Source organism: Hydra viridissima, unplaced genomic scaffold (genome assembly GCF_058129835.1).
Source record: "Hydra viridissima isolate aposymbiotic clone 2 unplaced genomic scaffold, HvirCarnegie_v1 scaffold_13, whole genome shotgun sequence".
Taxonomy (NCBI): domain Eukaryota; kingdom Metazoa; phylum Cnidaria; class Hydrozoa; order Anthoathecata; family Hydridae; genus Hydra; species Hydra viridissima.
Genome location: NW_028324312.1, coordinates 11350007 through 11364226, shown reverse-complemented (window position 1 = coordinate 11364226; position 14220 = coordinate 11350007). Strand labels below are relative to the sequence as shown.

General features: G+C 29.2%; 1 protein-coding gene and 2 pseudogenes across 1 annotated transcript; 1 reads left to right on the top strand and 2 right to left on the bottom strand.

Moving 5' to 3' along the window:
- Nucleotides 1–719: 719 nt before the first annotated feature.
- On the top strand, nt 720–2524 carry LOC145187153 (uncharacterized; annotated as a pseudogene).
- Nucleotides 2525–8295: 5771 nt separating this feature from the next.
- Nucleotides 8296–10755, bottom strand: LOC149880516 (uncharacterized; annotated as a pseudogene).
- A 1036-nt stretch (nt 10756–11791) lies between these two features.
- LOC149880515 (uncharacterized) lies at nt 11792–14220 on the bottom strand. Its single transcript, XM_090070065.1, has 3 exons — nt 14186–14220; nt 12362–12516; nt 11792–12201 (listed from the first exon to the last, which is right to left on the bottom strand). The coding sequence occupies exons 1-3, from the start codon at nt 14218–14220 to the stop codon at nt 11792–11794; spliced, it is 600 nt and encodes a 199-aa protein (XP_089926191.1).

Below are 14220 nucleotides of genomic sequence, written 5' to 3'. Positions count from 1 at the left end.
TTCAATTACCAATTATTTCGTTGAAAGTAATATTCGACTCATGACTTGGCCAGCACGATCACCTGACTTAAACCCAATCGAAAATTTATGGAGCTGGATGGATTATCAACTAACAAAAAAGTAAATAACTAATCACGAAATACTTAAAAAAGAACTAACAAAATTGTGGCTTGAAATACCAATCCAGATGATTGAAAATCTTATTGAACCAATGCCGAGCCGATTACAAGAATGTATCAAAAACAACGGGGATCATATCCCATATTAACATATTTCCATGAAAAAAAATTTCTTACTTAAAAATTTCTTACTTAAAAATTGTGTTCTTTTCTTAACTTTTAATTTTTATATTTGATAATTTAACTTTATAACTTTACAACTTTATAACTTTAACAATTTTACATAAATTTAAAGCATTATCAATTATAAAAATTACATTTTTAGTTCATCAGCTGGTTAAGAACAGCTTGTCGAATAAGTTTTGAAAATGCTAGAGTACCTTTAATTGAAGATGCTAACATTGAAGCAGTTGAAAATAAAATACTTGATGATTATGAATGTAATGCAAATTGTAATAAGGATATTTCATTTAAGTCTAGCGATGTAATTAGTTCAGATGAGTCATCTGATAAGGACAATAGCATTTGCATGATATCAAAATGCTACGAAACAAATCAAAAGCTTTAGGACTTTTATGCTATATATTATGTATAGTTTTTATGCTACATTTTACAAATGTTTTATTTCAGATGAATTATATTGTATATTTGTATTGTGACAGTGAAGTTCTGGAATCAAAAAACTGGACATAATAATGTCAGGAAACTAAAAAAATGGCCTATGGATGATTGGTGATATCGTGGTAAAATATTAATGGAAGATGGTCTTAAATAAAAGCAATGCATAAGGATGGTGTAAATGAGCATGCATATTACAGATAAGTATTTTATACCCTGTTTGAATTAAAAAAAAAAACTGTTTCAGTAGTAACATTTTTTAAAAGTAAATTAATCTTACAAAGTTGTATTTTTTATTTATTTTATACGTTTCAGTTGGAATTGATACGAAATCACTTATTCAAAAAATTCAAAAACTTGTAGTAAAAAAAAATTTTACTCCTAAAAACAGACTCCTTAGACTTATTGATTGTGTGGGTAAAAACAAAAGCCAGAGCATTCCACCTTTGAATGTGAGTGTTTTAATAAATTAATAAATTAATAAATAAATTAATACTTAATAAATTATTTACATTGTAATCAATACACTAAGTTTTGCAGAAAATGTGTTCAGTATTTAATTTAGGTATTTTAATTTTTATGATCTGTAATTACTTTGATTTCTGGTGTGCTTTCTTATTAATATAGATTTTTGTATATGTTTGCTGTATATATAAAACTATGATTGTACGTATACTAAAAAAATTTATTTGTTTTGTAGCATATTCTTATTACAGAATCAGAAGGAGAAATTGATTTTAGCCCATCAAAAAAAACAACACATAAATCTACAAAACATAAAGAGAAAAGAAAAATCCTTTTTGAAGAACCGTCTTTACTATCACGGCCATCGTGGGAACCACCAAAGCTCCCCGATTCCAATTCAGTATACACTTTTAACAACTTTTTATCCCATTTGTAAAAATAGGAATTTTTTTTTGGTTTCATTTAAATATTTTATTTGTTGTTTTTTAGTTACCATTTTTTAAATGAAAAAAATCAGTGTAAAATAATTAGAATATTGTGATAGAGTTTTTATATCATTTAAGAGTATTTATAATCATTGTTAATCTTGTTTTAGAACTTTCTGTCTGCCTATAACTCAATGGATCAAGTAGATGACTCGCCAGTTACACAGACAGTGCTTCCATCAAAGTTGCAGTCTGTTTCACAAATTCAAACACTACTGCATTCATCTTCTTCCTTTTCTTTACCATCTCACAAAAATGGGATAGAGCAAAAAAAAAACTTTATTCTGAAAGCAAATGTTGAACCCAATATTGTTCAATTTATAGTGAATGCCATGTACAGAAAAATTTGTGGGTTGGAAACAAAAATGCTTTTAGACACTAACCATGGTGTTAATGAAAATATAAATATAGATTATTTACCATTAAATTCAGTTGAAGAGTTTGACTCTCTATAAAAAAAAAACTAACTCTAATGATAAAGATATCAATTGCAGAAAGATGAAGCAAATTGGTGGGAAAAAGATAAGTGAATTTTTAAAAAATGCTTTAAAAACTTGCATAACAGACAAACTGTGTTGCAGTATTAATCAAACTGGTTGCAGATAAAAAGCGTAGGTTTATAGGACCAGTCGAAAGTTTGATTTTTGGTGTAGCTTATTGTTTATTTCCAACTGCCACTGAATCCAGTATGGCTACCTTAATTGCGAAACACTTGAAAAATCTAAAGATCGATATTTTGCAACAAGAAAGAGAAATTCTTCTTTAACAAGTGATTTAAACAGTCCTGTAAGAAAAATTCAAAAATTAAACACTGACTTGTGCAGTGATTCAAGTTAATATATTTTTTAAGTTTGTTTTATTATTTATTCACCTTTTTTTTTAGTTATTTCATTTTTCTTATATATTTTTAATTAACTTTTAATATTATTGACTTAAGCAAAATCATTTAGTTGTTAATGACTATTTTTATTTTTTAAAAATAATGCATACAATTTTTTTTAACATTTTATAATGATTTTAACATTTATAATTTTTTATTAAAACCAATAAATAAAATCTTATTTCAAAGGTTATAGTTCATTCCCCTAAAAAATATAGCATGAGATTTTTCAGGAATATCTTCTAGCCTAGCCGATATTTTCTGGCCTAAAAGTCTAGTTTATGTTACGAGTTTTCACTAGCTATTCTCTACCTTAATTAGCTAGTGGATAGCTAGCTTATCAAGCTAGCAATCCTCGGTGCCGAATCGCTCTCTATATTGTAACGACTTGTCGGTAGCTAGTCGCAAGTTTTGTAGGAAGCGATCCTCATGGCCAAATCACTGTCTGAATCGTAACGACTTGTCGCTTGCGAACCGCTAGCTGTTTAAGCTAGAATATCGCTAGCTTAAAAAGCTAGCGATCCTCGTAGCCAAATCGCTGTCTTAATCGTTACGAATATTGCTAGCTATTCGCTAGCCGACTTCCCACCGGGAATGTCCAATAATGCACTTTAAAAAACATCTAGCAGGAGTATAACAAATAAAATTTAAAAATTCCACTGCTCTCTTTTGATCATCTATAATAATACCATTTTCGTTTAATTCCTTGTGTTTGATAGTAAAGTTTATATTTGGTTTTTTTTATTCTGATTCTCTGAAAGAGAATCAGAATAAAAAAAACTGCATGTAATTAAAAAAAATAAACGTTTAAAAAACGTTTAAAATTTACCTGAAAAAAAACGTGTGTGAAAAAACGTTTTTAAAACGTTTGCATTTGATCTTTAAACGTGCGACCGTAAATTGAACGGAATTAAAACGTGAGCTTACTGGGTAGTACATAACAATTTTAAATATTTAAGCGTCAGCATGGGTTTTCCTATATATTCAAAAATGAGCATTAAAGATAGTAACTAAAACTTACTAAAAATAGCACTTCTCTCTTGAGCTGCCATTATTCAAAAGAAAATGTTATTGTGGTTTTATTGTGTCAAAATAAAAATGGAAAGATCTTAAATACATATTTCAAAATACCTAATGTTGTGGATAAACATTATAACCAAAAATATTATCAGCAAATCATTTGTTGCAAATATGCAACACAAGCGGGAAAAGGATTTATAACATATATGGGCGATTCCATACTCAAGTGAGTTATTTTCAGAAAAATAAATTTCAATTATCATCAAAACTTAAGTTATCTTTGTGTTACTTTATGTTTGAAGATTCTTTATTTTGATTTGTTAACATTGTTTGTGTTTGTTTTTTATTTTTAATTGCGGCTTAAAGCTGTGCGTTAATTTTTATAAATAAATTGTAAATAAGTTGCTTATTGATTAAAGTGTGTAGCTTAAGAGGAATTGTTTTTTTTTAAAGATTAACTGCCACAAATTTAATACTTCATATTTGAAGTTTAAAAATGTAAATGTTTTAAATAAGCTTCATTTTTTTGACAATATATAATAGTTGTTTTAATTTCCCAACAATGTGACAGTCCCGTAAGTAACAAATATGTCCTTTTTGTTAAGTTTATGCTTTAAAAAATTATCCAATAAGGGAAAGGATTATAACAATCACAATAAACTACTTTTTCTATATTTAAAACTAAAAATCTGATAGTTGAAGCATTTCTTTAGAGCCTGCAGATAATGTTTATTTTGGTCCTGTAAGTAACGGCTCAATGTCCCGTAAGTAACGGCTAATTGCATAGTCTTTAAAGTTAGAAACTTATCCAAAACACTTTGATATTTCAAATTCAAAATACAACGAACTATTTACAAAACTTTTAATGGATAGAAAATCTTACGGAAAGTATTTCGAACATTTATACAACTTATCGACGATCTTTATTTTCATTTCAGACCAAAATAAAAATGAATGGCTAAAACTAATGCAGAGAGACAGAGTAAATGGAGATGATTGAATCCTATTTTAGCAAGGGAAAAAAATAAAGAATATGTTAAGAAATACCGAAAAAAAAAAGGGAAGAATACAGAAAGTTTCCAAAAGATAAAAAACATAAAGCTGATACAGAAAGAAAGATTAAAGAAAGGGAAAAAAAAGCTAAATGGAGAAAAGAAACTTCAAATAAAATTAATGAAACTATCTGGTACAGGCAGCCATATAGTACACATTCTTCTCTGTCAAGAGCTGCAAATAAAGTAAAAAACAATTTTATCTGACAGCCCCTCAAAGCAAAAAGCAGTTATTAAAAAATTACCTGGTGAGCTAAATTGCAAAATTGTAGAAAGTTCTATTGAGTATAAATGAAGAAATCAAGCAAAAAGTTTTTGAATTTTATGAAAATGATGATATTAGCCGTATGTCTCCTGGAATAAAAGATAGAGTTGCTATCATAAATAATGGCAATAAAGAGCATATTCAAAATAGACACATGTACATGAGCCTAAAGGAGACTCATGCCTTGTTTATAGCAGAAAATGAAAATATCAAGATCAGTAGAAGTAAATTTGCAAGTTTAAGGCAATTACATGTTCTCCTTAGTCGACAAACACCAGCTAATTTATGCACTTGCATCTATCATCAAAATTTAATTCTTTCACTGAAAAAGCTTTCTGTTTGCAGTGCAAATATACCTGTTTGTTCTAACAAATTTGCAGACTCTTGCCTTCAATATCCAGATGACCCAGGATGTTGGTTTAGTGAGTGTCAGCATGAAGAATGTGGTTTCAAAAAAAAGTATCAATTGCAGTGTGAAAGTGATACTTTGGAAAAAATTGTTGAGTGGAAACAGTGGCAAGATGATAATGGAAGGATGAAGCAATTAGTTCAAAGCACTTCAGTCGTGCACTTGTACGATCATCTGTGTTTATTGATGCCTAGTTTTTTAACTCACAGTTTTATTAAAAGACAACAGCACAAAAGTTTAGAGTCTGACAAAAATAGCACAAAAGAGGTTAGTGGAATAGCAATGATACAAATGGTTTACGCAGAAAATTACAAATGCTTTTCTCAAGATGAGGTTCAAAATAAACACTGGAATCAACAGCAGGTAACTATCTATACTTCTGTGACTTGGTTTCAAAATACAAAAAACTGTCAAGCAATTGTTTGTGATTGTACTACTCATGATAAAGAAACATCATTTGTATATTTTGATAAATTAATTCATAGCCTACCAAAAGATGTTTTTGAGTTAAGAGTTTTGACAGATGGTCCATCAAGCCAATTTAAGAACAGATTTGTTATTGCAGGTACTCAAAAGCTCCAAAATATATACGGGATTGCCATCAAATGGAACCATAGTGCAACTAGTCATGGAAAGGGACCTATAGATGGCTTGGGAGCAGTTGTTAAAAGAATTGCTTCTAATCAGGTTTTAACCAGAAAGGTTATTGTTAACAATGCTGAAGATTTTTATCACGTAGTTTCAAATACTAACCCAAATTTTCATATTTCTTTATTTTTATCTGAGCATATTCATCAAAGAAGCAATGAACTAAATCTACAAGAGATATTTAAGAAATCAAATTATGTAAAAGGGATTTCCACTTTTCATTACTTTTCTTTTTTTGATAATTGACTACAAACAAAACGATATTCCTCTGAGCCAGAAAAACAACTCCAAAAATCAAAGTTGCAAAAAAAAACAAAAAAAAAAAAGTTTATGGGAATGCAGGTTTTTATGTACTTTTTTAATTTGTTTTTTGAATTTTTATAAAATGTGTAAAATTAGGATGCACATAAAATAGACAATAAAATAGGCTTTAGACTTTAATTTTACTTATCTTTAATCATTTCTTTAGAATACTACAGCTAATCCCAAAATTGGAGTGAAAAAGTATATGCTACGAAAAAAAAAACAAACGACAAATTATCTTTCTTGATGCTTATGATGATTATTAAACACGCAAAGTTTTTTCATAAATATATGTTACATGTCTAGACATATGTAATATGTTTATAGATAACAATATATGTAATATACAGATGAAGTAATTAGAAATATGTGTCTATATACATATACATGTCTGTGTTATGTATTGCTGATGTATAGAAATTATTTGATAGTTCTTTAAGTTTTAATTTTAAAAAATCTGTTTGTTATGGTTATTAATGTGCTATGTCCCGTAAGTAACGTTTATTTCTGTCCCTGTAAGTAACGCTAACTAATTTGATTTATAATGATTATATAAATTGATAAAAGTTTCTAATTATTAATTTTATACAGAATGAAAACAACTTGATTTATTTTCAGAAGCTCGTTTACATAGATTAAATAATTTGCTTGAAGTATCCAAATGAAACAACAGGTTCAGCGTAATGTTTTTTTGAGTCCCGTAACACACTATATAATGAAATATTGTTCCAAAACAATTCATAGTTGAAAGAATTTAAAATATACATTTGAACAATTAAATGATTTCGGGATGATACATACCTATATGAACATCTAATCTTTTAAGAAAAAAAATTTATAACTAAAAGATTGGTATTATGAAAGTTGAAATGTCCCATAAGTAACGGTGGAATCGCCTACATATTTTTTTGATAAATATTTCTCGTACTTTACTCTAAGTATACTGTTGAATTTTCGAGAAAATATAAAATGAATTAGCTGTAGCTTTCTTGCAGGGAACACAACTTTAAATCTTCTTTACTCATTAAAAACTCTGGCTCGACCAAAGTTTCGCCTTCAATTTATGCTTTTAAAAATGTCTCACTTAAGTTCATAAAAAAAACCGCTCAAACTATATTAATAGAATCTTAAGGAAACTACTCCAGTTTCTACTTTTCATAATTGCTTTCGTGCGTAAATCAGCATTTTTTAATCTTAACTCAGTCGGCAAAAAGATATCTAAACTGCATCTAATAAGCATCTGAGAACAGGTTTAAAAGATGTCTGAAATCACGTCTTAAATGAACGCTAAATAAACGTCTATCTTAAAGACGTCTTCCAGATGCATTTTATTCGATAAAAAAATAAATAAAGTAGACGCATATTGCACATCTTTTATGCATTTAAAATGATGCATCTTTATCAAACAAAATGCATATAAAAGACATCTATAGGATAGACATCTATTTAGCGTTCATTCACGACGTGAATTCAGACATCTTTTAGACTAGTTTTCAGATCCATATTAGATGCAGTTTAGAAATCTTTTTGCCTACTGATTTAAGATTAAAATGACTTCAAAAAACTACACAAGTAAAGAAACAATTAGGTTCAAGTTGTTGAAATTTATTTACCTAGATTAGAAAACAAATGTTTACAATAAAAAAACTATAATTCTATATTAAGTCCGCCAACTTGCTATTCCTCGGCATCGGTATTTAAAACATAATGTAATAGCATGTAAATGAATGCACTAATGCTTAAAAAGACATATAGAATGATTAAAAAATTGGTTTACATGAAATATATATAAATATTCACTCGGCTTGTCACCAAATTTCAAACAAAAATCAAAGATATGAGATATAACACGTCTTTCTGGTACAAATTAACCTTATTAAGCTGTTTTTTCCTATTCATTAACCTTTTCATATTCAATTATCTAAAGAAGATATAATATATAATAACAATAATAGTTAATTTAAAAATATAACTTTATTGAATTTAACAACAAAATATCACCAATTTACCTGTATTAAAGTCTTTTTTTTTCTAGTTACGAGGAGGAGCATTTCGCGAAACATCAGTTACAGATTTTTCTAAATATTTTATTGATCCACCATTGTATTCACAGGAATCTGTCAAAATAGAAAAGTTTTTAAAATATTCAACAAAAATTACTTTGGTATCGGTAAAGAAAAGTGATGAAGACAAAAATACTAGTATGGCACAAAAATGAGCTGAAGAGTAAATTTTTAATTAAGGGAGCAGTTACATACAAATTAAAACTATACCTCGTAAAACACTCCAGATATTTACTAGGTTTTCGAGACTTATTTTTTCCCCATTGCCATTTCGATTTAATTTAGATTGTAGCTGATTGGATAATAATCTAACAGATATTTTTTAATAAACTGATATATATATATTTGAATATGTAAATGAAATGACATATTTGAATACATGAAATAAACTATTTAAATGAACTATAAATTGTAAAGTTTTATAATCATTAAATTTAAACCCCGAACAACATTATTGTTGCCTGTAGATACCAGTTTAAATACCTACAGAAAGTTACTCAAAAATTTTTTATTTTCAAATTACAAGTAATTGTAAGCCAAATGGTCAAAATTATTTACTTTTTGCTGCTATTTAAATAAATTTCTGATAAACTGAAATTAGATTAGAACTATCATTTACCTTTTCATGATCATGAAAATATGCTCTCTTCGCTTTCTGCCACCAACTATTTTCAAACTATTAAGCTAAAATTAACAAAATAAAAACTAATATATTCTATTTGTTTTTCTATACAAGATATAGAGTTAACCTGAGCTATCTTCAAATAACCCAAATAAAAACAAGATTATTAGATCATACAAATTTATTATATTCTTATACGTCATTTAGATTATTATTAAGTGCTACCAATTGGTCAACTGATTCTAGCAACTTCACCCCAGTTGCATGAAACTTTACTTCTACAAGTTCCTTTAAAATAAATTTTATTTCAGCCAGCTCTTTGAGAATAAGATATTGCACCTCTATAAATAATTGTGTATATGTGAAAAAAGGTCAGTAGTTACCTCAAAGTTATTATTTAGCTCATGAAACCGAATAACAAAAATATCCTATTAGTTGTTTACAATTGATCCTAACAATGTGTGGTTACATACCCCCTAGTTACATATCTAGGCTGATTTTGACACTGGTATACCGATTTTGGCACCAAAAAATTTTTTTACCATAACTCCAGATCAAATTAGTTAAAATAAATATAATTCATGTATAAGTTCTTTTTAGAGGGCAATTTAGACTGTTCTGACAGCATTCAAAGTATTTGGGCACTGATTCTCATATTCAGAAATCAAGGACCGATATAAAAAGTAAGCTTTCAAAAATATTAAGTTCGCTTAATACTTTTGAAAGCTTACTTTTTATATTAGCGTTAACTTCTTACATAAAATCAGACAGCAGCAAAAGAGGCAGACTGGACTCCTAATAAAAATAGTCTGGACTGTATATATTGTACTTTGCAATATTGTGTTTACAAAAAAACTTAACACATGCAAATTATCAGTTATAAAGGCTAGAACGAAAATAAAAGTTCAGGTGCTAAAGAAAACCTTACTTTGACAGATAAACAACTAAAAAGTCACATTTTATTCTGCTTTATTACATATTATTATTGATAACTTCTTCTTACTTTGCTTAGTGCTTGACTTAAGAGAAATTCTTGATCTTTAGTCCGGTAAAAGTTTAGGCTATCAAAGAAATTTCTTTAACTATTTATACTATGCTTAAACCTGGTCAATTGCCAAAACATGCAGACAAACTTTTCTTCAAAGTTGAGTTATGTTCGTACTCATTAAGCTTGTGGTTATCAGAATACTCATTGTCAGAAAACAAATACTCAAAAGGTCAAAATATTCCTCAAATTTCCCTTCATTCTTATAAGATGAACTAAGGTAAATTTACCAGTAGTTGACCTCTTATGAGAAAAAATTCTATATAACTGCCATATCTTTAAGATTTGTTTGCCAATTATATAGTCTTAATAGTTCTAGCAACTTACCATACTATCTTCTTGCATAATGTAGAGCAATATTTTACAAAGTACTATCTTTTCATGTTTTAGTAGCTGTTTTTTTTTAAGCATGATTTTATATTAGTAATTGAACGTATAAAATTTTTTTTTTCAGTATTTGATCGTCGTTTGCTTTAATAGTTGACCATATGTTCAATGAGAGAAAAATGAAAGCAGTGATAATGTTTTTATTTTATTTCAGTGAATATAACATTGCAAAGACATTTTGAATATTTTCGAAGCAACACAAATACATCATTAAAAATGAAATGATGAATAAGCGTTCATTTTTGGTATGAGCTATAAACCACGTCGAGAGCACAAGTTTGGATGGCCGATTGTCTTTTGTATTTGTTCCCTTGTATGTACAAGCTTATCTTCCTTACCTGGCCACCAATAAAAGAAACGCCACTCTTAACCATTGTGGATATCTCATTACCATCAACCAGAACTTGAACTATCTTCCCTGGAAAATGGCTCCCTTCTTACCCCACCATTACAAAGTCATCCTTTTCCAGAGAATTGTATCATCATCTGAAGAAACTATATAAAAGTCAGAATCTTCACCTTCGCTATGCTCAGGAATGGAAATTGATGAGTCTGAATCAGGCTCTTTATAACGTTTCAGTTTTTTGATTTTTTGCTTACTTTTCTTTTGTTTTTTTTTCCTCTCTATCTCTTCTATTTTCTCTTCTTTCTTTCTTTCCCTTTCAGTTGCTCTTTCTTGTTTTAGTCTTTCAATTTCATTCTTCTTGTCCATTTTCTTTTGGAAATACAATTAGCCAAGCTCCCCAGACACTATAGCGGGCATTCTTTCTTTTGGCCTTTTCTTCTGTGGATTTTTCTTGCCAACAGGAAGACAGAAGATATATTTTTTAAACGGAGATGGTATGTTTGACCGCCCTGCATTTGCAGTACCTTCATTGCTTTCATCTAACGGAGACAGTACATGTGATGGTCCTGCGATTGCGGTATCTTCTTTGCCTTCAAATATGGGAGACAACATATTAAATGGGGCTGCAATGTCCTCAGCCTCTTCAAAAAGGGTGCTGTCATTCGAAGCTGTTTGTTTACATTTAGTGTTAAGTCTTTTAAACTCTAACTCAGTTTTCCTCCACAACAGGAAAAGAAATCTGTCAGAAGGGTCACCTTCCCAATCAGCTGTAGATTGCTCAAATAATTCCAATTTGTCTTTCCCCATAATCTCATTCAAGAATAGGAATCCTTGCTTAACATATTTCAAACGTGAGTGTAAGTAATCATTCTGCATAGCATTCTGCACAGCAATATCATTTTTATCTTCTGCAACCTTAGTTACGGTTGGATTTCAGGGATACAGTCCACACTTGTGGAAACCGTTGGCCAGCACAAAATAAGTAACATGCTTATCCACTACTTCTTTCACAGTTTAGCAAAATCTATTTTCTTCAAGATGGGGTCATCTAAGTAATTGCTGCACTACTCATGAACATGTTGCTTCCAATTTTCTTTTAATGTGCGAAACGCTGCAACATCCATAGGCTGTAGAATGTGCGTAGCATAAGCATATAAAGCCACCAAAATAAACCCTTTTTGGTCGCAGAACTGACTTGTCTGCAGACTTAAATGGGAAACATGCTCATCAACAAATAAAATAACAGGAAGCGTTACATTATTTCCTTTAAGCCAAGGAAGAAAAAAGTTTACCAACAATTCCAAAAAACGTTCTATCTGCATCCAACCGGAATCAATTTTTCCAAGTGCCCAATTGAAAGGAATATTAAGTATTATTTCCAGAGGCAGGCGCTTATATTTGTAGACCACCAATTGAGTTAAAACACTGTCGTTAGCATTGCCAGTAATTAGTACAGTAAGACACTCTTTGTCATCTGAATTAACTTTTTGGTATATTGTCTTATCTCCTTTTCTTTTGTCAGGACTTTAATACCTTTCGGATTATGAAAAAAGGTGGTCTCGTTGCTATTAAAGAGCCTTGAGGGGTCCATCAGATGGTTTGAGGTCCCATTTTTCTTTCCATGGGAGACTTGCCTTCCACTTTATATTTAAGAGTAATTCTTGGTACACCATGTTTTTTAGCTGCTGTCCGGACTGGTGTATTATTAATTCTTACATCTTGGATGGCTTCTTTCATCGCCTTCTTTGAGTAATTCCGAAATTGGCCTTTTATGGAAGGCATAATGAATCTAAAACAATACAAAAAAAATTGTTTCAGAAGTTGACATACTCTTGTTTTAGTATTTAACCACCTGGTCATCTATTAGATAAACCTAACCTATAGTGTTAAGAATACAAAAAACAATGTAGCTTGCTATAAAAACATGAGACATGCGTGTTACTATGAATTAAGATAAACAAAGGAATTACTGAGAAATTTACCACCCTGGTCAATTATTAAATTTTTTAAATTTTCTGATCCAACATTTGACCACCCTCATAAATGACCACAGATGGACTGTAAACAGACGATAAATAACTTTTAATTAGTATTAAACATACCTATTTCAAAATATAATCATCTAATATTAAAAAAAACGTACTTAGCTTTTAAAACTAAACTTTTTAGCGACGTTTCCTTACCAAATTGCAGAAGAAAACTTAAAAAACTAGACAAGAGCGTATGGATAATTGAAATCTCTTAAAATAAGTAAACCAGACTACCTATTATGATCAATTTTATTTTTAGCTGCTTCTATTATTTTACAAATATAGTTATTTATTTCTTCAAATGCATCAGGTGGTCGATAAATGCAACTAAGTAAAATTTGTTCATTTTTTATATTAAAATACACCAAGTATGTTCAATGTTGTTGTTTTTAGCAAAACTTTCATTGGGTGAGTAAACTACAAAACTTTCTTTTACATAGATAGCAACACCGTTTCCATGTGTTTTAACTGAACGACTTTTGATCTATTATTATGGATTTATTTGATATTCATTTACATGTGCAATTGAGTTTTCATTAAACCAAGGTTCTGTGATCATATAGATATCAGGTTTAAACGATGTAATATCTGATAGAAACAACTCAATTTTATTGTTTAATGATGTAGTATTTGTGAATTTACAACTTAGACAATTTTTATTTACACCTATACTATGTTATTCGGAATTAATTACATCAGGAGTCTGAGATTTTTTAACATATTTAGTCAATGTGTTATATGCAATGTTTTTTTTATTGAATTTATTATGAGACAAAATTGGTTTGAATGAACTAATATTTAAACTCATTGATTGCTAATTTTGTGTACGTTTTAATTTCACTATTTTGTAATCTCTGATACCATAATATATCGACGATGCATTAGTAGTTTCTTAGTTGATACATAAGGTACCTTTCCACTTCAGTCATATCAACGTTAAAATAAATACCATAAATTTTGTCCTTATTATTGTATGCATTTTTCAACATTAAACTTCTACAGGGTTTACTTTCTAATTCAAGAATTATTGGCGCTGATAAACCTTCTATTTTAGATCTTAAGCGTGTCAATTTTTTTCTCTAAAATATCATCATTATTACATTGGGTTATTCCATAAATTAGTATGTTATTTTCTTTTTTCATTCGTTCAGCTGTTTCATTTGCAATAGTATTGATGATGTTAATTTGCTCTTTAGTCTTCTTAATGTTCTTTCCAACTACAATGTTCTATGCTTTTTCGCTTTCAACAACAACGTTATCTAAAGTTTGTACTTTTTTTTTCTGTCTCTCTAAAAAATCTAAATGTTCAATTCGATATATATGAGGTTTTTAATGATTTCGTCTTTTTCATCTAGCTTATTTTATAGAATCTTTACTTTTCTTTTACTTTACTTTTCAGTCAAATCTTTACTTTTCTTTTTACTTTACTTTTCAGTCAAATCTTTTACTGCTGCAATCCCCAT